The 27,579-nt window shown below is 44.5% G+C and overlaps 1 protein-coding gene across 4 annotated transcripts in view; it reads left to right on the top strand.

Annotated features, from left to right (window-relative positions):
- The window catches only part of Pcnt (pericentrin), an 86,869-nt gene that overhangs the window by 24,206 nt on the left and 35,084 nt on the right, over positions 1–27,579 (top strand). For all 4 annotated transcript variants that reach the window (XM_051186942.1, XM_051186943.1, XM_051186944.1 and 1 more), the window contains exons 14-23: positions 984–1,548; positions 2,964–3,179; positions 18,409–18,560; positions 19,018–19,169; positions 19,435–19,667; positions 21,734–21,896; positions 22,458–22,670; positions 25,710–25,939; positions 26,466–26,582; positions 26,695–26,715. In XM_051186942.1, the coding sequence (XP_051042899.1) occupies positions 984–1,548; positions 2,964–3,179; positions 18,409–18,560; positions 19,018–19,169; positions 19,435–19,667; positions 21,734–21,896; positions 22,458–22,670; positions 25,710–25,939; positions 26,466–26,582; positions 26,695–26,715 (2,062 nt within the window). The remainder of the gene's footprint in view (positions 1–983; positions 1,549–2,963; positions 3,180–18,408; positions 18,561–19,017; positions 19,170–19,434; positions 19,668–21,733; positions 21,897–22,457; positions 22,671–25,709; positions 25,940–26,465; positions 26,583–26,694; positions 26,716–27,579) is intronic.

Below are 27,579 nucleotides of genomic sequence, written 5' to 3'. Positions count from 1 at the left end.
AGGCACAAGTCCATTATTGTCTGGGTCAGAGCTGCAACTCCACAGGGCTTTCAAGTTCCTGTCTCACAGAAATCCTACAACAAAGCACTCTATGGAAGACCCATGGCTGAGCTGTGCACAGGAAGTCACATCCCTTGGGACTGGGAGATGCTTGGTGGGGAAGAGAGCTTGTTGTGAAAGCATTGAAGGCCTGAGCTTGACTCCCTAGCACTCATAAAGGCTGGGCCTGGCTGCATGTGCCTGTAACTCCATTGCTTGGGAGTGAAGGCCAATAATCCCAGAGGCTCCCTGGTCACCTGTCTTAGCTAAAACAATGAGCTGATTCAGGTTCAGTGGGATATTCTGGTTCAAGGGAATGAGACAGAGGTCAATTAAAAAAAGATACCCAACACCCTCCTCTGGCCTCTGCATTTGTATATGTGGTACACATGTGCACACACAAACACACACGCATACGCATGCTCCCGTAAGTCACAGCTCACATGTAGGTAAACTTACCAAGCTTATCATGAAATATAGCCTGTTCCTGCCAGGGACCTTGGCACTATCTGACTGGTCACTGTTCCACAAGTGGGATCAGCTCCTCTCCACCAATTAAGCCTTCCTTCTTTCTTGGGCTTTCTGCTCGTCCTTCCCTGGGCCTTTGGACTGCTTTATGGCCCTCTTACATAATACTGTTCTAATTGCTGCCACAAGTGGCCTGTTGAGCCTGCCATTTGAGGTCCTTCCTGCAGAGATGTGTGTGCATTTTGCCTATGGGTGCTTCATCTTCCCATAGTCTTTAAGAACTGGTGAAACCATGGCTCCTGGCCTTGCAGTTACTCAAGCTTCATTCACATGGCCCATGAGTTTATTTTAGGGCAGGTTCAAATCCAGTACTCAAGCATCTCTTTCTGTGGGAAGTGTATCTTATGGCTCAGAGGGGTTATGTACAGTCTGGCCATGTGTCCTATTGCCTGTGTTCTCCTTGAGTGTTGCCTCAGGTTTTTGGAAGAGCGCAAAGAGATTATGGAGAAATTCGCCAAGGAACAAGATGCTTTCCTTCGGGACGCTCAGGAGAAGCACACCCATGATCTTCAGCTCCTGCAGCAGGGACACCAGCAGCAGCTTCAGGCCCTGAGGATAGAGCTTGAGAGCAAGCACCACTCTGAGCTTGCTGAGCAGCTCGCCTCCCTGGAGAGCAAGCAGCAGGCACTTCTTGAGACTCATGTGGCTGAACTGCAGGTGAAACACAATGCTGAAATTAGCACTTTGGAGATGAAACATTTGACAAATTTGCATGCAGTGGAATCCCTTTACTTGACTGACATTGATGCTATTCGTGATGAGCACAGAAAGGCTTTGGAGCTTTTGCAAGCAGAGCTTGAGGAACAGCTACAGAAAAAGGACTCTTCTCACAAAGAGATTTTGACACATGAATTGGAAAAACTGAAACTGAAATATGCCGAGGAACTTCAGTCTGCAAAAGATAGCTCAAGAATCAAAATGCATGCCAAACACACAGAGGCGGTGAAAGGCCTGACCACTGACTTGCAAGGGACACAACAGGTGAGATGCCGGGGCCCCTTTCTTGACACAGGGCCGGTCTCTGTATTATTCATGTATTGGCCACATGTCATATGTGTCTGGGCATTTGTGGACATGCATCTCTGTGTCTTATTTAACACATCTGAATGTGTCTGTGAATCATGTCCCTGTGTCTCTTGTGCCTGTATCTGCTTCCTTGTGTGTATGGCACATGCATGTCTGTGTATGTGCATCTGTGCCTCACAGTCAATTGATAGCGGTGACGATTATTGGTCTCACTGTAGATGACAGTCGGTTAGGGTTGTTGGGGACTCAATTCACATTTGCATAAATTGGTGTCCAGAGCTTCCAGGAGCTCCCAGGAGCCTACCTCAGTCCCTCCTGTGAGTCTTGGTTTGGAGTCCACAGTAGAAGGATCTGATTTCTGTGTTGTACACGCAAAGCTTTGGTTTCCTTTTTGTATTGACACTTCCTGAAATTCAGGGTTTTTGTTTTTGTTTGGTTTTTGGTATGAAGAGCAAGGATGTGATGATTCTTTTGGCTGGCACTTGAAGTTTTTTTATATGAAGAGGGAATTTCTGGCAAACTCACTGTTGGCTCACGACTGTCCACAGGACACAGGAGTCAGTGACCGTGAATAAGCGACACATACCAACTTACAGCCCATCCAGTGTGCTTTCTGCTTCCTTTGCCCTTCCTCAGTGGTGGATGCTATCTATCTTCCTGAAATGGATTAGGCTGTTCTGTGGGAGTGCATGGAGCAGCTGGGAATGCCTACTGTATGTGGTGCATCCATCCCAGTGTCTAGATTGTTCTAGAGACTGGGGCCATTCTATTATTTCTCTGGACTGTGGAAAACTGTCTAAGACTGCTGGGAAGTCTCCAGCTCACTCCTGTGCCCTGGAACTGCAACTTTGGTTTTAGCAAACTTCTGTTCTCCCTTGCCACAAACCAGTACAAGTTTGTGGACTGAACCCTGTTCCCAGTCCACGGGTCTGAACCTGTGGGTCGTCTTGATTCATTTGGTTTAAAGAAAATTTGAGTTCAGGGATGGAGAGATGGTTTGGTACTTGCTGCTCTTCCAGAGGACCCAAGTTTAGTTCCCAGCACACATGTCAGACAGCTCAGAGCTGCCTTTAATTCCAGCTACAGTGGATTCAACACCTCTGGCCTCTGTTGACACATACCCACATGCAGACATAATTAAAAATGATAGAAATACATCTTAAAATTAAAATCTAAGATAACATTTTAAAAGCAGAAACATACAGATCTCACACAAGTACTTATTTTAAATCACGTCACCAACTTAATTGGTGACAGAATTTAATTATAGGAAGCATTTGGGATGTTTACCACTTCCTGCCCATATTAACTCCTTGGGATGGGGAAAACTGGGGTATGCCATGGCTTGACACCTGTGGAAACTCTTTCAGCAGGAGGAACTGGCTGTGGCTCTGCACAATCAAAGGCACCTGCTAGAGGAAGATGGAGATACAGCCTTGGGTAGCGTGGGTGCTGAGGTCCTGCTGCACCCAGCACCAGTCGTGCCTCAGGAGCTGGGAGACCCACACACCGTTGAAATGCAGAAGCCACAAGCAGAGTTGGCCAAACCTCAGGAGCTGCAGGCATCTCAGGGACAGGCTGCACTGGTAAGCATTCCCATGTTTTGTCCCGATGGGTAACACCTTGGGTAATGCTGCACTCTCTATGGCCAGTAGTTGCTAACCACATTGGGGTCACACTACTCATGGGTATGAGGGTCCATGCTTGAGCTTGGCTCAGTTCAGTGGGGAGTAACGTTTAGTTTTGGTTTTGATCTGTGTGTATTTGTATATGCATGTGTCTATGTTTGTTTGCATTCATTCATGTGGATGAAGAATATGTGTGTGTTCATGTGTAGAGGGCAGTGGTTGGCTGTCAAATGTCTTTCTTGATCACACCATCTTATTTATTGAAGTTGAGTCTCTTGCTTGAATCCAGAACTTACTGTTTCAGTTAGTCTAGATGGCCCGATTGCCATGAGGATCCTGTCTGCCCTCTGCATACCAGGATTATAGGCAAGCCCACTTGCTTTCATGTGGTAGTGGGGATTTGAACTCTTGTGTCTGCTCGCAAAGACAGGACACAAGTAGGCATCAACTGAACAGTTGACTCTGTGTGGAAAGAATAGAGGACGTGATAGAACAAGCTGCTATGAGTGGTTGTGACTGTCACCTAGTACAACTGAACACTCAGAAGGAAGTCTGTACACAGTGTGGTTTCTTCTCCAGCATATATTTTATGTGTCTTGTCATGTCACATGGCGATTTGGAGATGAAGTCTAACAAAGCAGTAGGAACTTGGGAAACTGACAGGAGGGGCCTGGTTGAGGTCCCTGTGATCTGTGTGGGCTCTTTGTACATCTGTGTGAAAAAAATGTCCATCACCACATTCTCCAAGTATGTGATGTGCTAAGAGGTCCTGACCCCATCAACTCCAATCCTACTTGTTGGTCCATGTATAAACACACATGTGTACATAGCGCATACATGTTTATATACATGTACACATAGAACACAGTGTCTGCACATATTCTGCATTCTGCACCTGTAGGCTAGCAACCCCCACCCCCCACCCCCCACCCCCGAGCCACCTGAAGACCTCTGAGGCTCACCTGCCTGGGTGTTCTTAGATATGAAAGGCTATTGTTTTAGGATCTTCTGGGCTTGGAAAGAGAAAAATCTGCATTGCCTCAAAAGTAATTGGGTATTTCTGTGAAATGTGCCAGGTTATTGAGATGATTTCTTTTTATAAATACTATCCTTTGAGATGCTTTTTAAAAAACAATGGTACAGGTTAGGGGAGATGGGTCAGTAGTTAAGGGCTATTGGCTGCTCTTTCAGAGGACGTGAGTTTGATTCCTAGCATGCCTGTGGCAATTCACAATGGTCTGTAACTCCAGTCCCAGAGGGACCCAGAACCTTCTCTTGGCCTCCATAGGCACCAGGAACGTAAGCAATGCACAGACCTATATGCCGGCATATTCCTATGACACAGGAAATAAAATTTATTTAAAAATAAAAACCTTAAGACTGCCAAGAGAAACGGTCTTCCTCACAGAAGACACACCAGTTGGTTTGTTTTCTGGTTTTCCATGCTTGTCTTGGGTAGTAATGCTGGTGAGTACTGGAGGCATTTATGGTAGAACTGTCAAGTGTTTGGGGCATCTGTGGTGGTACAATTGTGTGCTTGGCAATATCTGCAGTGATGCTGTTGTAGGTGCTTGAGGTATATGATCATTTCTAGGTATGGTCTAGCTTTGCTCCTATCTCCTTGCCTGGGGGTGTGTAAAACTGATGACTTTTCAAAGAAAAGAGCAGTTGGATGTGATGAAATAGGGGTGCTATTTTACTATTTTATGTTAACTTAAAAATTATTATGCTTTGCTGGGCAGTAGTGGCTAATGACTTTGACTCTTGCACTCAGAAGGCAGAAGCAGGCAGATCTCTGTGAGTTCAAGGCCAGCCTGGTCTACAGAGCTGGTTCCAGGACAGCTGGGTCTGATTAAGAAAATTACTACATTATAATTGATTTATGTATGTGTGTGTACAGTAGTTTGGGTGTGGCAGTTAGAGCACAGAGTCCAGAAGCCTGTGCTCTGTTTCTACCTTGTGGGTTTCAAGGATCTACTCAGTTGTCAGGTCTTATGGTAAGTACCTTGACCCATCAAGACAATTTGTAAGCCCTTGTGTTAACTTTGTTGTTGTTTTTTGGGGGAGGGAGGGGATTCATTATACTACACAATATTGAACAATTCAATAACAATTTAATAGCTGCATGCTGGCATTACTGAATCAGTGTCCCCAGTGTAGCTTCTCCATGCCCTACTAGCTGGAGAAGGCAATAGGAATTCCTCCATCTCATCCCATTTCCTAGCTTAAACTTCTGCCTCTTTCTGGCTCTGGGTGTGTAAATTAGGGTCTACACAGAGCCTTGTGTGCACAGAGTCTTGAGGTTTCATTCCTGTTTGGGTGATCGGCTTTTTACCCTTTGCCCTGCATTGGTGTGGGCAGGTCCATAAGCATAACCAGTCTTGTCACGTGGACAGATTTCCCTTAGCTGTGAGACATTTTTCTACGGTGTCTTCTCTGGCTCTGACAGACATTTCAGAGAGCCTCTCAGACTGCTCCTCAGGATGCCCAGGGCCAGTGTCCCAAAATAGCAGGGACATGCTGTTCTTGCTGTCTTCCATGCTCTGTTGAGCCACAAATATCTTGCACCTGTCCGGAGAGCAAAGTCTCTTCTCAACAGGCTCATTGAATAGAATTTCTTGTTAGTCAGGTTGTTGCTTCCCAGATCACCGCCCTTGGGAGTTTGCTTGTGAAAAATACTGTCTGAAAATGTAAGCTTGATTTCTTTCTTCCTTTCTTCCTTCCTTTCTTCTTCCTTTCTTTTTTGTTTTGTTTTTTGAGACAGCGTTTCTGTGTAGCCCCGGCTGTTCTGGAACTCAACTCTATAGATCAGGCTGGCCCCGAACTCACAGAGATCTTCCTGCCTCCTCCTCCTGAATGCTGGAATTAAAGACTTACGCCACCAATGGCCAACTAGACTTCTTTTAGATAGAACTGTGCATCCTATGAAGAAGTCTCCCTGGTTGTTGCCACTAAGCAAGGACTGTGGTCCAGAAGTAGCTGCAGAGTGACCTGTGGTGACTGTATAGGGTGTTTCATGTTTTCTTGTTTAGAAACCAAACCTGCTCATAGGTTTATAAGTGGTAAGAGAACTGTGGCCAGTTCTATGTAGTTTGAATGTCTGTACTTCATATTAGCAATGTTTATCTTCATTCTAAGTGGTGTTCTTTGTGCACTGCCTCTCCCTTTTGTTCTTTCCAAGACATGTTTATTCTAGTTTCTAATATGCAATATGTTTCTGTATCTTTGTGGGTGTTTAGAGAAACCTAACTTTTTAAAAAGATTTCTTGAAAGTTTGTGTGTGTGTGTGTGTGTGTGTGTGTGTGTGTGTGTATGGTGTGTATGGTGCCTGTGGAAGCCAAAAGAGGGCGTTGGATCCTCGGGAACTGGAGTTATGAATGGTTATAGCTGATTGATGGGTGCTGGAAACCAAACTCAGGTCTTTTGGATCAGTATAGCAAGTACTGAGTCATTCCCCCCGCCCCTAAAACATCATTTTTTATATTGAGTGTACCAGGCTGGAAATAATAATGGTTGTAAATAAGGCCAAGGCAGGTAGAGGTGGGGAGAAGTTGCAAGGGTGGAGTGTTTGGTAAGTTACCAGGTCAGATTAACTTTGTAACGGTGGCGAAACCCTGTGAGAGACCAGCCACAGACTTGTGAGATGGCTTTACCTGTGCTAAACATGTGCAATCCTCCCCTTTTGCCCTACTGTAGACTTCCCTAGGACAGACTGTGTGTTCTGCAGGATGGCTCTGCTGCCTGGTGGGAGGCTGGGCTATCTGCCTTGTGCTGGCTTCCCTTGGAATACATGTATCCTGTGTACAAGAAAGTATTATATGTGTGTCTCTAGGCTTTCTTAAGTCCTTCTGGAGACAGGGAAAGTGAAGATTGCAATGAGCCATCTTCTAGCTAAGTACTTTCTCCAGTTCAAGCTTCAGTGCTAGAGGCTCTGGGTTCAGTGGGCCATTGTTGGCCTTTCCTAATGGGGTCCTATGTGAGCTACTTTAATTTCTCTGTTCGTGGTCGGCAACAAGACAAAGAACCACCAGCTAAATGCAGGGACACAGTCTGCTGACTCTTCTGTTTTATTGCAGAAGAGATCTAAAAATAACTTGACAAGCATCATTTTTCTCTTTGAAGATTTATTTTTATTTATATGTATATGTAAATACAACCTGCTCAGTCTGTATAATGTCACACACATGCTCATGTTTACGTGTACACACACACACACACACACACACACACACACACACACACACTTTTATGTGCTAAGCTAACTCTCCATTTTTTTTTTAAAATTGACTGGCTTTATAGTCTGTAAAAGTATAACTGCCTTTTCATACAATTGATCTTTCAAAATTGAGTACATCACATCTTTCTTCTGATAGCCATCATACAGGGCTTGAACTTGCTGGTACCATGACAGAGTCAGTGAGCTGGTGTGTGTATGCCAGGTAGTACGTTGTGTGTGACAACGTGTTCTTATTGCTGTATCTCTTGCTCTTTGCTTATACACTGGGACTAAAGGGAGTTCTGTGACTTTTTTCGAACTCCTATGGCTAGTAAATGTTAGCCACCATTCTGTTGGGGTGTTTGATGGGATCAGGTCAGTGGTCTGTTGTCAGTAACAGGTCAGAGGGACATAGTCCCAACTTCAGAGACCTTACTTGGGCTGGGAGGTAGACTGACATAATGGTGACTGCACAGGAAGATAGGTGCCCAACAGGGCAGTCAAAGCCTAGGGAGAGGCTTTGGGAACAGTCCAATCCAAACCCATGGGGCTCTATATGAGGGAGCAACAGCCTCTCCAAGTATTCTGCAAAGGCATAGTTTATATATTACTGCGAAAAAAATCTCATTTTGTCAAAAATAATGAAATAGCAAAGCCCACATAGGTTAGAGATATGGCACATAAGATCTATGCATACACACACAACATGAAAACACACAGATTCAGTCAAAAAAGAGCTGCTTTGTGTGTAAAAGGCTGAGGCAGGAGGATCTCAAGTTGTCAGGCTTGGCAGCAAGTGCCTTTACCCACTGAGCCATTTTGCTGGTTTAACTGCCTCTATTGTACACTGAGGCTCAGCATGGTATGTGAAATGTTGCTATGCTTCATTTCATGACGGTACCAAGTAGGGCCGTTGGCTTTGTCCATTTTCCTACTCTAACTGGTTAAGCCACTATGATTTTTCTTTTGTGTCTCCTGTCACAAGGGCGGGAAATTTCTTAAGATGCAGCTGTGCTCAGTTAGAGCACCCTGCACATACCCAGCATGATTAGGAAATTGTAACTCACTCCACTGGAGGTGCCTGTGCTCGCCCCACACTTCACACCCAACTTGTCTGTTCAACCCTACCTGTCCTGCTGGTTGAGGCTATGAAATGATGTCATGTTCCTTAGTTTTCATCTCCTTATTTGCTAATACGTTGAGCATCTCTTCATATGTTTATAGTCAGTTTTTCAAATATGAAATACCTGGTTGTATCTTTTGGAATTTTTTTTCTATTTTTGAAATTTTTTTTTATCATTCTTACATACTTTTGTAGATTTTTTTTTGTTTGTTTGTTTGTTTTTCAAGACAAGGTTTCTCTGTATGTAGCCCTGGCTGCCCTGGCACTAGCTCTGTAGATCAGGCTGGCCCTGAACTATAGAGATATCTACCTGCTTCTGCCTCCCAAGTGCTGGGACTAAAGGCATGTGTCACCACTGCCAGGTACTTTTGTGGATTATTTCAGATTTCAGATTGTTGTGATTTGAACTAGAATCTGGTCTTGTTGTCCAGGTTAGCTTTGAATTCGTGATCCTCTTAATTATGTTCCTCTGTCTCCAAGTGCTGAGATTACAGACATGAGATATCATCTAGTGCTGGACTTTCTGGGAAAGTGGGGGCAGTAAGGTGGCTTATGCATGCTAAGTGAGCCATACGCCATCTTGATATGTTGTGATTGCTGAATCGTCTTACTACTTTTTTCTCCTTCAATCTTAGATTTTTGTGCTTGCTGGACAGAACTTCCCCTATCTTATACAGACATTCTTCCTCCATGTGGGAGGGCACGAGGTATGGGGAAATGCTTCCCAGGCATCCAGGGTTTGGCCTCTCATGAGTGGTAGCTGCTGACCTCTCCCATCTCCCTCCCCTTGGGAGCCTCTGGAGTCTTGGGGCTCCATCCCTAAGCAAGCTGCTTCACTCCCTCAATCTCGTTTGTGTTAGGACTATCTCAGAATGCCCTGATAGTTGTGATTGAGATGACTTTGACACATTGGTTACTTTGTGGGATGAAGGCCCCAAGACTTTGTTCCACATGATGTTTTCATTTGTGTGCAGAAGCTCTGGAATGGCAAATTACTGTTAGTTTAAAATACTTTTTACTTCAGATTGAGGTACAAAAATGCTTGGGACCAGTAACATGTTAATTTTTTTTCAGTTTTTTTGAGTATTTATACAATATCTTCAGGATGGGATCCAAGTCTAAACACAAAAGTTCATTTATACTTCTCATAGTTTGAAGGTAATTTTATATGATATTTTTCATGCACTTATATTTTGACCGCAACCCATTCATAAGGTCAGGTGTAGAGTTTTCCACTTCGGCATCATGTCTGCACACAGGTACCAGGTCTAGCGGCACTTTGGGTTTTGAATTTCACGTTAGGTGTGCCACACCTGGATGATAATGCAAACTCATAATCCCTGTCAGTAGATAACAACAAACTGCTATTTCCAACCCCAGAAATTACTCAATGTTGAGTCAGAGCATGGTTCTTTCATGTGGTTAGATTTAATTTACTTAATATTATCATGAAGTCAGTGGGACCTTATTGAGTCCTTCAGATGGTTTTTTTTCTACTTGCAAAGCCTGTTCATCCCTTTAATCTTTCTCAGTTGTTTAATGCTTGTTTTCTTTGGGGGGGGGGGAGTAGACAGATTATGTCACGTGGTCCTGGCTGGCCTAGAATTCCTACAGCCTCCTTAATACTTGGCCTTTTTTTTTTTTCTTTTTTTCTTTTTTTTGCCTTTTAAAAATCCAGTTTTACTAAGATATTTGCTTTTCTTGGCTAATGTTGATAGTGGGCCCATCATCCCCACAACTCAAATGTGAGTGGATAGAATGAGACTAGTAGGTAGACAAAGCTCTGTGAATATGTCATCCATTAGTCATGGGTATAGCCACTTCCAGGGCCACTTGTAGGGTCAGACATGGATGTGCCAGGAGTCTCTTACACACCAGCTGTTGGAGAGCTACAGTTCTGCCTTAAACTGTCTAGGACATAGTTTCACATCCTGGTAGCATTTGGTGTATACTGTTGATCATTGTTTTCTATCTTGAAACTTAACTTTCCTCTTTAATTTCAGCTGCCTGTGGTTTTATGGAGTCTGTATATTTTTGTGGTCTCTCCACTGACACTGCTTACAGTTAGCTTCTGTGTAGTGAGCTCCTTACTCCAATCTGCTCTCTTTCCCGCTGTCCTTTCTTCCTTTCCTTTTAAATATTTGTGAGTGTGTGACTGTACGCATGCGCATGTGTGCATAGGCACTAGAAGTGTTAAATGTCCTCTTCTATCACAGTCTACCTATTGTTTTGAGTCAGGATATTTACTTGAACCTGGGGCTCCTGTTTTCTCAGCTATACTGGAGGCCACCAAGTCCCTATGTTCCTTCTGTCTCTGACCCTCTTGGAGCTGGGTTTATGATAGGTTGTTCTTTGGGTACTGGGATCTGAACTCCAGTCCTCATGATTGCCCAGATGCTCTTAACTGCTGAGCTGTCTCTTTAGTGTGGCCTGTTTAATTTCTATACTTTGTATGTGGTTTGCTTCTCGTGGGCTGTTGGTCCAACTGTCACCTGCTGTAGCACTCTGGTTTCATGGGTAGGTATGCTCCCAGCTTGGTTGTGTGCAGTTTATAGCTTGTCTACTTGGAGGCAACTTGCCTTTGGCTGCTTATCTCTTGTCCTACCTGGAGTATGTTAGCTGGTCTCTGCCCTGACACAGATGTGGATATGTGCTGTGGGGTGGAGAGGTGCTCTGTTTGACCAGAAGACGATATCAGCTGTGTTCTATCTGATGTCTCCACAGTCATGGATGCCGATTGTACTTTTCTCATTCATTTTGAGGCTGCCCATGTTCATGTCAGCAGACCCTTGTAAAGTTTCTGTCACTCAAAGCTGGCCCAGGCCAAAGACGCTTGGATTAAGGGTGCTCTGGGTGGTACCTTTTCCATGTAAGCTAAACTACATCAGATTTCTGGGATCTGGCTACTGCTTAGGACAGCATGGGAAGCCTGTATAGCCAGCAACGGGAAAGCTGGTCTACCTTCTACCTGTCCTGAACTACTGATAAGCTGATAGTTTTTTGTTTGTTTGTTTGTTTTTTGTTTTTGTTTTTGTTTTTGTTTTTTGAGGCAGCATCTCTTTACATAGCCCTGGCTCTCCTAGAACTTATTATGTAGACTAGGCTGGCCTCAGACTCAGAGATTTTCCTGCCCCATCTCCTGAGTGTTGGTATCAAAGGTATGCACCACGTCACCTAGCTCGCCTCCAGTTTTCAAAGAGAATGTAAGAAGAACTTTTGTCTGCGTGGTGGCTAATTTCACTGTGAACAACTAGGTACAGGAGTTTTATTTTGAATTATTATTTGTGAGGTGCATTCTATGAATCTGCCTATTCATTTTTCTCTAGTATCAGGAACAAGTAGGAATTCTTTATATATACTTCTTTGGTATTAATAAATGACGAGGGGGAAACCACCATTCCCACTCCCACCTTTATTCACCCTTTCTCTCTCTCTCTCTCTCTCTCTCTCTCTCTCTCTCTCTCTCTCTCGTTAAATGTCATATAAAACTGTGATGGCATTTTCTACCTGACTTGACTAAGTAGTCCCCCCCCCACACATGTTTCATTTATTTTTTTATTTTTTACTTTATATGTTGATCCCAGTTCCCTCTCCCTCCTCCCTCCATCTTACCCTCTCTGCCCTCTCACATGCACCCTGACCACCCTCCCCTCCCATCCCCCATCCTAGTTCCACATGTAGGGCTATGCCATCCAGGTGGGGTCATGTAAATCTGTTAAGTCATTTGAAGTAGGGACTAGGACTTCTCTCCTGTCTCTAGGTTAAGGCAGTATCTCTCCATGGGGGATGTGTCCGCAAGGTCCTTTTGTGCACCAGGAATACATCCTAGTTCCACTGTCTGAGGTCCCCTAGACTGCTCAGTCCTTCTAGCTGAGACTCATATTCAGGGGGTCTGAGTCAGTCCCATGCTGGATTCCCAGCTATCAGTCTGGGGTCCCGTTAGCTCCTCCTTGTTCAGGTCAGCTGTCTCTATGTGTTTCTGCAGCCTGGTCTTGTCTTCTCCCTCTGCATCTGGATTCTCGTTCGACTAAGTGTTATGGGTGTTTGCTTCTGATTCCAACAGGTACTAGATGAGGACTCCATGATGGTGGATAAGTTAGTTGTTGATCTCACTATCAGGGAAGGGCTTTTATGGTAGCCTTTCCATGGTTGCTCAAATTGTTAGTTGATGGCAGTCTTGTAGGTCTCTAGACCTTTTTTTAGGTTCATTTTTCTCTTCAAACCAATAATAGCTCCCTCTTTTATGTTCATTCTCTCTCTCTCTCTCTCTTTCTCTTTTCTGCCTTCTATTCCTACCCTGACTCAATCTTCCTAGTCTAATGTGTTTTCCTCTCCTCCCCTTCTCTTTCTCCTACTTCTCTCTCCATTCACTGCGCCCCACACACTTCCCAAGTGCTCTGGGGGACTTGTCCCTTCCCGGTTCTGTGAGGGACTTTATATGAATCTCCTAGAATACACCTTGTATCCTAGTTCCTCTGGTGGTGTGAATTATAGGCTGGTGATCCTTTGCTCTAGGTCTAAAATCCATATATGAGTGAGTACATACCATGTTCCTCTTGTTGTGACTTGGTTACCTCATTCAGGATGGTTTCTTCAAGTGCCATCCACTTGCCTGCGAATTTCAAGATTCCATTATTTTTTTTTTCTGCAGAGTAGTATTCCATTGTGTAGCTGTGCCACATCTTCTTTATCCATTCTTCAGTTGAGGGGCTTCCAGGTTCTTGCTATTACAAATAATGCTGCTATGAACATAGTTGAGCAGATGTCTTTGTTGCATGGATGTGGCTCATTTGGGTATATGCCTAAGAGGGGGATTTCCGGGTCCTATGGTAAACTAATTCCCATTTTCCTGAGGAACCACCATACTGATCTCCAAAATGGCTATACGAATTTGCATTCCCACCAGCAGTGGAGGAGTGTTCCCCTTTCTCCACATCCTCTCCAGCATAAGTTGTCATTGGTGTTTCTAATTTTAGCCATTCTGGCAGGAGTAAGATGGTATCTCAAAGTTGTTTTGATTTGCATTTGCCTGATAGCTAAGGCTGTTGAGCACTTTCTTAAGTGTCTTTCAGCCTTTTTGATTTCCTCTATTGAGAATTCTTTCTTCAGTTCTGTACCCCATTTTTTAATAGGGTTATTTGGTGTTTTGTTGACTAGTTTCTTGAGTTTTTTGTATATTTTGGAGATCAGCCCTTTGTCAGATTTAGGATTGGTGAAAATCTTTTCCGAGTCTGTGGGCTGCCATTTGGTCTTGTCCACTGTGTCCTTTGCCTTACAGAAGCTTCTAAGTTTGAGGAGGTCCCATTTATTAATTGTTGCTCTCAGTGTCTGTGCTCCTGGAGTTATGTTCAAGAAGCGGTCTCCTATACCAATTTGTTCAAGGGTACCTCCTATTTTCTCTTCTAAGAGGTTCAGTGTGGCTGGATTGATGTTGAGGTCGTTGATCCATTTGGAGTTGAGTTTTGTGCACGGTGACAGACATGGGTTTATCTGCAGTCTTCTACACACCATCATCCAATTGTGCCAGCACCATTTGTTGAAGATGCTTTCCTCTCCCCATTGTATTCTTTTAGCTGCTTTGTTGAAAATCAGGTGTTTATAGGTGTGTGGGTTAATATCAGGATTTTCAATTCGATTCCATTGGTCTACCTGTCTATTTTTGTGCCAATACCAGACCGTTTTCAGAACTATAGTTCTGTAGTAGAGTTTAAAGTCAGGGATGGTGATGCCTCCTGAAGTTCTTTTATTGTACAGGGTTGTTTTGGCTATCCTGGATCTTTTGTTTTTCCATATAAAGTTGATTATTATCCTTTCAAGGTCAGTGAAGAATTGTGCTAGGATTTTAATGGAGATTGCATTGAATTTGTAGATTGCTTTTGGCAAGATTGTCATTTTTACTATATCCTACCTATCCAAAAACATGGGAGATCTTTCCATTTTCTGGTATCTAATTTCTTTCTTTAGAGCCACAAAGTTCTTTATTTTTTGGTCTTTCACTTGTTTGGTAAGCATTACCCCAAGATACTTTATGTTGCTTGTGGCTTTTGTAAAGGGTGATGTTTCTCCGATTTCTTTCTCAGCCTCTTTGTTGTCTGAATATACTAGGGCTACTGATTTTTTTTTATATCCTGCTAGTTTGCTGAAGGAGTTTATCAGCTGTAAGAGTTCCCTGGTAGAGTTTATTGGGTCGCTTATGTAAACTATCATATCGTATGCAAATAGAGACAATTTGACTTCTTCCTTTCCAATTTAGATTCCCTTGAGCTCCTTTTTGTTGTCTTATAGCTTTAGCTAGAACTTCAAGTACAATATTGAAGAGATATGGAGAGAGAGGGCAGCCTTGTCTTGTTCCTGATTTTAGCAGAATCACCTTAAGCTTCTCTCCATTCAGTTTTTGATGTTGGCTGCTATTTTGCTGTATATTGCTCTTATTATATTTAGGTATGTTCTTGTTATCCCTGATCTCTCCAAGACCTTTATCATGAAAGGGTGTTGAATTTTGTTGAAGGCTTTTTCAGTTATCTAGGGAGATAATCATATGGTTTTTCTTTTTCTGTTTGTTTATATGGTGGACCACGTTGATAGATTTTCGTATGTTAAACCATCCCTGCATTACAGGGATGAAGCCTACTTGGTCATGGTGGATGATTTCTCTGATGTATTCTTGGATTCGGTTTGTCAGTATTTTATTGAATATTTTTGCATCAATGTTCATCAGGGATGTTGGTCTGTAGTTTTCTTTCTTAGTTGTGTCTTTGTGAGGCTTGGATGCCAAGGTTATTGTGGCCTCATAGAAAGAGTTTGGCAATGAACCTTCTGTTTCTATTGTGTGGAACAATTTGAGGAGTATTGGTATTAGTTCTTCCTTGAATTTCTGGTAGAATTTTGCACTAAAGCCATCTGGCCCTGGGCTTTTTTTGGTTGGAAGGCTTTCGATGACTGCTTGTATTTCATTGCAGGTTATAGGTCTATTTAAGTAGTTTGTCTGTTGTTGATTTAATTTTGGTAAGTGGTAGTTATCCAGAAATTTGTCCCTTTCCTTTGAATTTCCAATTTTAGTGGAATACAGGTTTTCAAATTATGACCTGAAGATTGTCTGGATTTCCTGTGTCCGTTATTATGTTCCCCTTTTCGTTTCTGATTTTGTTAATTTAGTTTGGATAAAGGTTTGTCTATGTTGTTGATTTTCCCAAAAAACCAACTTTTTGTTGCATTGATTTTTTTATTTTTTATTTATTTTTTATTTTTTTGTATTGTTGTCCTGGTTTCTATTTTGTTGATTTCAGCCCTCAAATTGATTATTTCCTGGCATCTACTCCTCCGGGGTGAGTTTGCTCCTTTTTGTTCTAAGGCTTTCAGTTGTACTGTGACTCTAATGTGAATATCCTCTGTTTTCTTCATATGGGCACTTAGTGCAATGAACTTCCCTCATAACACTGCTTTCAAGGTGTCCCATAAGTTCGGGTATGTTGTGTCCTCATTCTTGTTGAATTTTAGAAAAGTCCTTAATTTCTTTCTTTATTTCTTCTTTTACCCAGGTGTGGTGCAATTGCACATTGTTCAGTTTCCATGACTTTGTAGGTTTTCTGCAATTTTTGTTGTTGTTGAATTCCAATTTTAAAGCATGGTGGTCTGATAAGATACAGGGGACTATTCCAATTCTCTTGTATTTGTTGAGGTTTGTTATGCCACCTAGTATGTGGTCAATTTTAGAGAAGGTTCCATGTGGAGCAGAGAAGAAGGTATATTCTTTTGTGTTTGGATGGAATGTTCTATAGATATCTGTTAAACCCAGTTGAGACATAATTCTGTTAGTTCTTTTGTTTCTTTGTTGAGTTTCTGATTGGTGGTCCTGTCTAGTGTTGAGAGTGGTGTGTTGAAGTCTCCCACTATAAGTGAGGTTTGAGTTTTAGTAGTGTTTCTTTTATGAATGTGGGCGCTTTTGTATTTGGGGCATAGATGTTCAGAATTGAGACTTTGTGTTGATGGATTTCTCCTGTGATGAGTACGAAATGACCTTCTTCATCTCTTTTGATTAATTTTGGTTTGAAGTCTAAATTGTTAGATATTAGGATAGCTACTTGTTTGCTTCTTGGGTCCATTTGATTAGAAGATCTTTTTCCAACCCTTTACCCTGAGGTAATGTCTATCTTTGAAGCTTAGATGTGTTTCTTGTATGCAGCAGAAGGATGGATTCTGTCTTTGTATCCATTCTGTTACCCTGTGTCTTTTTATAGGTGAGTTAAGACCATTAATGTTGAGGGTGAGTAAGGACCATTGATTGTTAATGCTTGTTTGTTTTGGATTTGTTGTTGGCAATGGTATTGTGAATATATTTGTCCTGCTTTACCCTTGGTTTCTGGTGTAGTCAGATTATCTATTGCCTACATCTTTGTGGGCTGGATTTGTAAATACGTATTGTGAAAATCTGGCTTGTTTTCTCCATCTATAGTGATTGAAAATTTTGCTGGTCATAGCAGTCTGGGCTGGCATCCGTGGACTCTTCGTACTTGTAGAACATCTATCCAGGACCTTCTGGCCTTGAGGGTTTCCATGGAGAAGTCAGGCTTAATTTTGATAGGTCTGCCTTTATATGTTACCTGACCTTTTTCCTTCGCTGCTCTTAATATTCTTTCTTTATTCAGTATATTAGGTGTTTTGATTATTATATGCCGAGGAGTCTTTTTTTTTTTTTTTTCATGGTCCAGCCTATTTGGTGTTCGGTATGCTTCTTGTACTTTCATGGGCATGTCCTTCTTCAGATTGGGAAAGTTTTCCTCGATGCTTTTGTTGAATATGTTTTCGGCACCTTTGAGCTGGGCTTCCTCACCTTCCTCTATGCCCATTATTCTTAGGTTTGGCCTTTTCACAGTGTCCCACATTCCCTGGATGTTTTGTCTTAAGGATTTGTTGGGTTTACGATTTTCTTTGGTCAATGAATCTATTTCCTGTAGTTTATCTTCCATCTCTTGAATTCTGTTGGTTATGCTTGTATCTGTAGTTCCTGATCATTTGCCCAGTTTTTCTTTTTCCAGCATTCCTTCAGTTTGTGTTGTCTTTATTTTCTCTATTTTAGTTTTCAAGTCTTGAACCGTTTCCTTCACCTGCTTAATTTTTATTGGCTTTCTGTACTTGATTCCATAAGAAATTTGTTCATTTCTTCCACTTTTTTGTTTGTTTTTTCCTCCATTTCTTTAAAGGATTTCCTCACATCTTCTTTGAGGGCCTTTATCATTTTTATGATGATAATTTTTAAGTCGATCCCTTCTGCTTCATCTGCTTTCTTGTGCTCCTGTCTAGTTGGTGTAGATTCCCTAGATTCTGATGGTGTCATGCTTGTCTTTCTGTTGTTAGGTATTTTCTTGTATTGCTGTCTTCCCATAGCTTCTTCCAGTGGGTGTTGGTGGGGTCTCTCCTCTCTCTATGGTACTTCCCCAGTGGGCTTATGTGGGTCAGAGGTCCGATGTCTGTAGCTCAGGGTGGTCCAAGCTCTCTAGGAGGTCTCTCCACAGGCAGGGGCCCAGCGATGGGGATCAAAGATCAGGCTCCAGCAGAAGACTCTAACCAAGGCCTGGCCATGGGGGAATAAAGGCTGGGCTGATACTCAGGATGTTTCTGCGCTGATAGGCGGATCTAGCTGGGACCTGGCACTCTCCAGCTGAGGCCTCTTTAGCAGAGGCCCTGCCATGGGGGTCAAGGATCCTGCCGGCAGGAACTCACCGTGGTCCTGCAGAGATAAGCAGATCTCTGGGAGGGTCCCAGAACTCCAGTAGAGGACCAGCTGTGGGGGTCAGGTGGAAATCTCGACTAAGTAGTTTTAACTGAGCTTCAGCACTTTGTCTCAACAGCTGAAAGGCCAGGTCTTCTCGCTGAGTCGGGAGGTAGAAGAGTGCCGAGCTGAGCTGGAGAGGCTGCAACAGAGGAGGGAACGGGAAAACCAGGAGAGCGACACTCTCATCTGCATGCTCAGGGCTGACGCAGACCTGGCTCGGAGCGAAGGGTCAGTGTTTCCTGTCACATGGCTGCTTAGCTAGCCACACCGCCGCTGCCGTTTCCCAGGCCACTGCTGGCTGTGGAGTTTCTGGGCATTCTGGGCCAACATTTGTGGTTTAGAGACATCAGCTAACCATCTTCTTGAGTCTTAAACATTAGTCTCTGAGCATTAACTACCTGCATACCCAACACTTTGCCAGCTGTTCCCATTTTACCAACAGTAGTACCAAAACCCACTGTTTTATTGAGGTCCTATTTGTCCCCTGTGATCACCCTCCCACAGGTAGTAAACTACTTGATACCTTGTAGGTCTTTCCTGTGGTAGCTTAGTATCAGGGTCAGAGTACGATGACCTGTGGGACATTGGTCTTAGGACTTGGGACCAGATCTGGCATTTGTAGATGGGTGGTCAGCATTTTGCAAGGGCCATGAACAGCTTTAATGACAGTTGTTCTTTATCTTAGGAAAGTACTCCGAGATGCCTTGAGGAGACTGCTTGATTTGTTTGGAGAAACACTGAAGGCAGCTGTTACCCTAAAGAGCCGAATCAGTGAGCGTGCAGGGCTCCTCCTAGACCATGTGGACACTACAGATACAGGCGATGCCCGGCTAGCAGGTACGTGCCCAAGATTGGTTGCCTGTTAGGGCCGTGTGTCCTGGGAAGGGGTCCTAGCATGTCCCCAGGAGCTGTGTTCACCATCAGTTCCCATACACTGGGAGGGCAAGGGTCATGCCTAGGTAAGATTATCTGGTTCTCAGGGTTGGTTGCTATTTTGCTAAGGAGGTGAGTCATCCATCACCCTTGCCCCCACCTCCAAATTCTTAAACTGGATGGTGAGCTTTCTGAGTGAAGATGTGGGTATTGTTTGTCTGTTTTGCAGCTGCAACCCTTGGTGATATGTGGTCTGATGAGGGTCTATTTGAAATAGACAGAACTTTGCCTGAAGGGGCAGAGACATCTTCAGTGTATGAAATTAGCAGCCATGTATGTGAAAGCTTTTTTATGAGCCCTGAAAACACGCTGGAGTGTGAACAGCCGATTAGAAAAGTCTACCAGAGTCTCAGCATGGCTGTGGATGGCCTCCTGGAGATGGCCCTGGACTCCTCCAAACAGGTGAGGCCCAAGCCCATAACAGAGGCAGGTGAAGCGGTGGGTAGACAAGTGATGATGCCAGAGCGATGGTTCTGTTACCACTGTCATGCCATGTTGCTGATTCTCATTCCAACCTGCAGGCTCCAAAGAGCATCTTCGTTGTCCAGGTAGATCTGACTCCATGGATGCTCCCAGGACCCCTTCTCCCACCAGCAGTTTAAAGGCAGAAACCCCTGACCTTTTCTGGGTGCTCTTTGCTTTTCCCAGTTGATTTTAGTCTTTGTTAATACTGACAGTGCTCTTGTCCAAGCTGCTTTAGTGTTTTGTGAACCAGAGTTCTCAAGAAAGTATCTGTGAGAATGATAGCTAAAACCTTTGTTTATATAATTGAGTTAAAACACAGATCTTGACTGGCAGTGGTGGTGCACACCTTTAATCCCAACACTCGAGGTGGAGGGGGCAGAGGCAGGCAGAATTCTCTGAGTTCTAGGCCAGCTTGGTCTACAGAGCTAGCTAGTAACAGGACAGGCTCTAAAGCTTCAGAGAAACCCTGTCTCAAAAAAACAAAACAAACAAACAAAAACCCACCGATGTCTCCTGGGGATGTGGTTCAGTTGGTAAAGCCCCTGTTGATCCTCAGCACTATGTAAACTGGGCGTGGTGGTACATACCTGTAATCATAGCTCTTGGGAGGTAGAAACTGGGATTAGGAGTTCAGAGTTATCTTCTGTTTACCAGTGAATTTGAGTACTACCTAGGCTCTATGAGATCCTGACTCAAAAGCAACACAGGGCCCTGTGGCGCAGCACATATTTTTAATCCCAGCACTTGGGAGGCAGAGGCAGGAGGAGGATCTCTTTAAGTTCAAGGCCAGCATGGTCTACAGAGTGAGTTTCAGCACACCCAGAGAAACCCTATCTTGAAGAAAAAAAAAAAAAAAAAAAAAAAAAATGAAGATAGGGAAATCAATAAATGTGATTCTTTTTCTGAAGTTAGCAGTTAGCAAAAAGAAGTATTTCTATGTGAAACATTGCTCTTATGAATGTTCCCTCTTAACTGTTGGAAACTAGAGTTTCTGGTTCTTGCTTCTTCCTTAGCCACCAAATCTTAAGCCAAGTCAGTGGGACCTACTGTCCTCTCTCAGGAACCAACATATCTTTAATCTTACTTCTAATCAGGTGCTTTGGTTGGCCTCTATGTGCGTCTCTAAGGAAGCCATCCTTTCTGAGAGTGTCCAGTGGTCCACAGGACCAGATTTGGCAGTGGGGTATCCTAGCAAGCACTACAGGGCTGCTGAGAACCCAGTGTTTGGGATCTCTGTGAGTTCAAGGACAGCCAGAGCTACACAGAGAGACTGTGTCTCGGAAAACAAAAACAAGTCTTGCCTTTTGGAGGATGTGTTTTTGGGGAAGGATTTGGGAGACATTAGAGAGTCTGTCACAGAGCCCTGTGGGAGGTGCAGGAGCTCTCTGCAGCTGATGCCAGGTCAGTAGCAGAAGGCTGTGGTAAGATTGCGGGTCAGACAGGCCTCTCTGCAGAACTATGTTTGACCTTGGCTGTAGGAAGGGACAGAAGCAGGAGGAAGCAGCCTGTTGGAGGATGGGAGGACAGATATATTAGAAGTAGCCTCTGAACCATTTTCAAGGAAGAAGCAAAAAGTCTTAGAGGCCAGTGGACATCTTGGGCCCCAAGAAAGACCAGAGTTGTGCTATTAATGAGGGGTTAAGGGAGGCCTGGGCCTGGGCGCTCTGTCGTCTGCTGGGGGCAGCAGGGTGTAGGTGTTCATGTTTAGAAGCCCTTTTTGTCCTGGAGATGGCCTGGAAGTTCTAGATGAGACCCAGATGCTGGAAGGAGGGGTGGCAAAGACAGCTAACAAGGAGCATTGGCTATGTAGAGACTGCTCTGTTGCCATGAGACTAGCTCTGCTGGTGATGACCCTGAGGTCCCGGTGTGCTAGAATTCTCATGGTGTAAAGTTCTCCACCTACGCACCTCACTCTGTCAGTCCCAACTTTCCTTCCTCCTCCTCCCCTTCACACCCTCTGTATTTTTTATATGTAGTTGTAATTTTCAAATATATTTCGACAGCTGGAGGAAGCACGCCAGCTCCATTGTTGTGTTGAGAAAGAGTTCCGTCACAGGAATGAGGAGATGGCACAGGCTGTGCTGAAGCAGCAGGAGCTTCTGGAACGCCTGAGGCAGGAGAGTGCGGCCAAGGATGGGCTGGCACTGGAGTTGCACACAGCGGAGGGTGAGTGGCATACTATGTGACTAGAGTGAGGCATCCTGTTTCAAATATGCAGGGAGCATGGAAAGCAAACTGTCTAAACACCTTGTCAGGGTGAGATACCAGCTTTGTCCCTCAGTAAAAGTTTTGTTTGCTAAGTATCACTGGCTCGGGGAACCCATGTTGGCGATAGGTCTTTTTGTGGGCTATAGAGGGCCTTGGAATGCCTGCTGTCACTTGGCACTGGGCTTTCTTGTTCTGTGGACCAGTGTCTGTCAGCTATCATCAGATGGTACCCTTGCTCTGCCCATGGCTATCCTGTCACAGAGCATTCGGTGTCTCTGCACAGATGAATGGGCTCCTTGCTGTGCAGGGCTCGCTGGTGTACAGTTCTACCCAGGACTCTGGCCTTGTCTGGAGAACCAGCCCCCTTCACTGAGGGTTGTTGACCCTGTACCTCCACCAAGAGTGACCTGCCCCGACCTTCTAGTACTCAGGCCACAGCAACATTTTCTAAAGAGCCCCCAGAAGTCTCTCATTCCTCCTCATGGGTTGGCATGTCTCTGCACTTGGCCTGTCTTTCAGGTCTCCTGGAAGGACTCAAGGTGGAGAAAGCAGATCTGCAGGAGGCACTGGGTAAAAAAGAGGAGTCGGAACAGCAGCTGATCCTGGAGCTAGAGAGCCTGCAGAAGCAGCTGCAGCAAGCAGCCCAGGAGCTGGTCACTCTGAGGGAAGAAAATTCTGTCTTGTGGAACCAGAAGGAAATTTTCACTAATGAAGCAAAAGAACGAGAAGCCGGTAAGAGATGGTGATCATGGAAGGCTGAGCGGGATAGGGTGTAGCAGCTGACCAAAGCATGCATGGAAACATGGTCTTTCTAGGGGTGGAAATACAAAAAGCAAGGAGGTGGGTCTGTGGGTTCCATGATTTCAGTGGGATGCTTTATGGGATGTACAGGCCACGGGAAGGACAAGTGGGTAGGATGCAGCATCCAGGTGCTCTGTGGCGGTCCCAAGGGAGATGGTCTTAAAGGCTGACATTGCCAATGAGCTATGCCTCTGGGGAGGGAAATACTCTTAGGACAGCAGGTTAAAATATCAAGCTCTGGAAAATGAAGTGTCCTAACATCGTACTGAAGATAAGTTCATCTCACTGCAGTCAGGGAGAAGAGAGAGAGCTTTCCCTTTTTCTTTTGGATTCTGAGACAGGGTTTCTCTGTAGCTTTGGAGCCTGTCCTGGAACTCAGACTAGCCTCATATACACTCACAGAGATCCACCTGCCTCTGCCTCCCAAGTGCTGGGATTAAAGGCATACACTGCCACCGCTTGGTGTAGAGCTCTCATTCTTACAAGAAAGCTCTCACCCCCAAACCATTAAGCTGCCACTCTACCAAAGGATTCATCCCCTGGTGAGTTCAGAAACTCATGATTACAGCCTCTCCCAGAGGCCCCAACTCAGAACACAACTGTATTTGGGGGGCGTGGTTTTCAGCACAGGAGCTTTTGAGGAAGTACCCAAGATTCAAACCATAACAGGACTTTCAAAGTCAGGGCTTTACTTTCTGGAGGCTCAGGGTCTTACGGTGTTGTTCAGACTGGTCTCAGCAGCCTGCTCACATAGCCCATATGCCTATTCTGGGCTTCTTTGGAAATCTTTTGGAGCTGTCACTGCCCCAGCCCTACTTTTTTTTGTCTCCAGCAATCACCAGAATGTGCCCAGATGTTCCAGCCACCGCTATAGCTGGGTCGTGCCTGTGGGTTCCAGGCAGAGACCCAGGATGAGGTTGGGCCTTCTGGCCTCAGGGAACCTCTTCTCTATTGGGCTTTGCCACTGCCAGCTCTTGTAAATTCTCCATGGTCCTCTCAGCTGGAATTCACTTGGCATTGTTTACACAGCCTTAGTTTTCACTGAAATCTCTTCACCCTTTCACACTGGAGGTGTTCCAAATTGTTCATATCCAGTCGGCCTCAGTTACTCTGAGCCAACACTGCATCTGTAGTTTCCTTGGCCACGGGCTTCCTGGGATGACCTCAAGCCACTTGGGGTCCTGCGAATATGGAACAACTCCCCAGGAACCTTGAGAATTCCATTATGCCTCACTTTTCTTGGGTATTTCTTCATTTCTTTCTTAGGTGTATGGTGTGGCTACTTTTGGGGTAGTGTCATCTTTACTTTCTGTTGTCCTTTAAAATGAACTCCCGAACCCCCCCCCCAGGTACTGGACTCTATGTCCAGTGATGTCATGGGTGTGCAGGGCCTTGATGCTGCTGGCTTTTGCTTTATCTGGGTTCTTGGTCACCTGGGTACTTGGTCTGGGCTCTTTCCGTCCCTGTGATGGTTTGTTTCCTATTGTAGGCACTCCCATCTCTGCAACACATAAGGACACAGGTTTGTAAAGAGTGTGAGCTCTGCATGATGTACTGTATGTTTGCATCAGATTTTTCCAATTACTTACTAAGAGGAAAAAATGCTTCAGAGATTGTATGGCAAATTATTGAATGATATTATAGTCTTTTATCATCATTCATTTAAAAATGGCAGCTTTGTCCTATTTTAATGTTCCAGTGATATTGCCTTCTGCAATTTTAAGTCCTATTTTGTGCTGTTTTGCAAAAATTGATGCTTTGTGGCCATTGTGGTGTTTGTTGGTGAGGTCCCTGTGCAGGGCTCCTGGCAGGTGACCTGGGGAGGGTCTGGGCCTGCCTGTGGCTTTATGCCTTGTTTGACTTCCCATCAGATCCTCATCTCCACAGCCCCTATAAGCCATGTTTCCCTTCCCTCCCATTGAACTGAAATGGAAGGTGGTGTCATCTGACCTTAAAGAGGCCTGTGTGTTATTTCTTCATGATGAGGCAGTGCCAACTGCCCGAGCTTAGATCCCCTTCCTTAATTAAAGTATGTAAGTGACATTGTTATAACTGCATGTTTAAGGACAGTTTACTGTAACTGCTGGCTTCCTAGCATGGAGATTTGCTGAGAATGTCACATTCATAGTACTCCTTTGTCAGAAAAGATGGACAGTTTTGAGTGCTGGTGAAGTGAAAGGAAGAATTTATGAAATTCATAAATTCTTTTCTGCCTTTTGATAATCACTCAGGACTTGTCACTAGCTGTGTGGGTGGCTCTCTAGTGCCACTGTCTCCTCTCCTCCACTAAGCTGTCAGCAGGGTGCAGGCTTTTCCTCATACTGAATTTGTGTTGGAGAATGCACATGCAGAGTCTGGTTTATCAGGATGCACACTTTTTTTTTTTTTTTTTTTTTCTTTTGAACAGGGGTAGATGAGACAGGGTCTCTCTTTGTAGCCCTGGTTGTCCTAGAACTCTATGTAGATTAGGCTGGCCCTGAACTTACAGGGCTTCACCTGCATCTGCCTCCCGAGTGCTGGGATTAAAGGTGTGCACCGCCTCCCCTGACTTCAGGACACACTCATATTAGGCTCCTAAATTTTAGTCAGTTTTCTCTTAGTAGTGTGACGTTTTTGTTTTCAGAAGTAATTTTTATTTTCAGGGAACATCTTACAGAGCTGTAGGTATGTGAGGGCATGGGCTTAAAGTCTGGCAGGAGGCCTTGTCACACTCTGCAAAGGGGAAGGAAAGTTGCAGCGGGGGTGAGGTTTGACCTTTTTTCATGGGGCTCATGCTTGGATCTCACTCCCAGGGCAGCTGGATGTGGGGACTACTCTTTCCTAAGTTGTCTCTGCCATTCCAGTTCCAGTTCTTCTCAGCAGTCTGTGAAGGTCCAGCACTAATGGCCACCATTCATGTTTCCTGAGTCCTGCTCGGTGCAGTCCATGCTCTGAGGTAGGACTCCGTGTCTGTTTTCTTGGCATCCTCAGCACTGCAGAAGGAAGTGGAATCTCTGTCCAGAGACCAGTGGGAGGCCAGGAAGCAGTCTGAGAAGGACCGTGCCACCCTGCTCTCTCAGATGCGAGTCTTGGAGTCCGAATTGGAGGACCAACTTGTGCAGCATGGAGGCTGTGCCCAGCTGACTGAGGAAGTGGCCACTCTGAAACAGGAGCTGGCTGCCCTAGACAAGCATTTACGTAGCCAGCGTCAGTTCATGGATGTAAGAAGTTTTTTTTTTTATTAATATCACTAAAACTTACTACAGCACGGATAGCTTCTATGCATCATGTTGCAGGCAGGTGCATGATAATCATCTGAATGGCACTGTCACCTTTGTGTGGTGGTACTTACATCCTGGCCTACATTTTGTGAAGATGGTTCTGAGTGAATATTCTGGCATCTTCTTGACCCATATTTCTTCCTGTGGTCTTGGGAGAAATTTCGGGCAGTCTAGCTGTATTCTTGCATCCTAGGAGGTGTCTATAGTCTGTTTTTTAGAGAGCAAAACTGTGCTTAACATGGCTTTCTGCCCAACAGCTTCTAAATGCTGTGACTTTGTCAGAGATCTCCTTTGCAGTATACCATTGGGTGACTTATCTTGACTCCCATTTTGAAAAGTTGACCGTGGCAAAGGGGATGATGTTACGGGGTCAGTGGACACATTTGAAGTGTGGTTGGAATCTCATTCCTTGGCTTTGTCGCGTTTCCTCAAAGTTACGGTTCTCACATGTGGCTTCTTGTTCCAGGAGCAGGCTGCTGAGCGTGAGCACGAGCGAGAAGAGTTCCAGCAGGAGATCCAGAGGCTGGAGGAGCAGCTCCGCCAGGCAGCCCGACCACGACCCTCTGGGCCCCGTGACAGTCAGGTAGGTCAGCCTGTGGTGTCTGGTGTCCAGTGTCTGTGGGTGACTGATTGCTGCAGCGTTTAAAGCCTTGTTTTCCTTTATTTTTTGCCTTCCGTGGATGTGGAAACAACAGTGTGTACAGCTAGATGAGGAGGTAGGATGACGACATCTCCTTTGCTTTGGTTCCTTCTGTCAGCTGATGGCTTGCAGCTTCCTAGCACAGCTTTGCCACGCCCTGCATGGTGGTTTGGGGCTGTATGCACCACACTGTTGCTTACTCTTTATGCTTTTGCTTCGGGCTGTGGAGGTCTACAACCCCTTGACTGAGGTAGCTGTAGTTGATTTGCTTGTGTGCTTTTAAAAAAGTAAATTTATTCTAAGGAAAGAATGGGTTACCATGAAGTTGTGAGGAGTAAGACCCAGATCTTTGTTGAACTACAGTCCTGTATCCCAGACTTGCATTGAAGGGATGCAGTGAGACTGCAGCCTTCAGTACCACATGCCTCCTGATACCTTCTGATACTCCTGATACCTTCCTACAGTATGTTAAATGTAAAACAAGAACTACAGCACTTGATCCCGAAAAAAAGAGGCTGACATATAATATACAATTCCTTTTAGGAATGAGGTTTATTAGATTGAGCAGGCTTCAAGGCCATGGTAGGGTCTCCAAGTGGGATAAAGGGCATTAGACAGAAGTTATGGATATAATATATGGAGACTAAGTATGATGGGACTTCAGACTGGAGAAGTTTACCTTTAAAGTATGGAGAGGACCTTCAGTAAGAGTGAGGATAGGGGCTAGAAAAATGGCTCAGCAGTCAAAAGCACTGACTGCTTTTCCAGAGGACGTAGGTTCTGTTCTTATCATCCTTCGTTCCTCCTTCCCTCCCTCCTCCCTCCCTTCCTTTCTTCCATTTTTTTTTTAAACAACTTTTTTTTATTGACTTTTATTTTTTATTGACTTTTATTTTTATGTGCATTGGTGTTTGGCCTGCATGTGTGTCTATGTAAGGGC

The sequence above is a fragment of the Phodopus roborovskii genome, unplaced genomic scaffold (assembly GCF_943737965.1).
Source record: "Phodopus roborovskii unplaced genomic scaffold, PHOROB, whole genome shotgun sequence".
Classification (NCBI taxonomy): domain Eukaryota; kingdom Metazoa; phylum Chordata; class Mammalia; order Rodentia; family Cricetidae; genus Phodopus; species Phodopus roborovskii.
The sequence above is the reverse complement of the archived record's forward strand: the minus strand, read 5'-3'. Positions and strand labels throughout refer to the sequence as shown.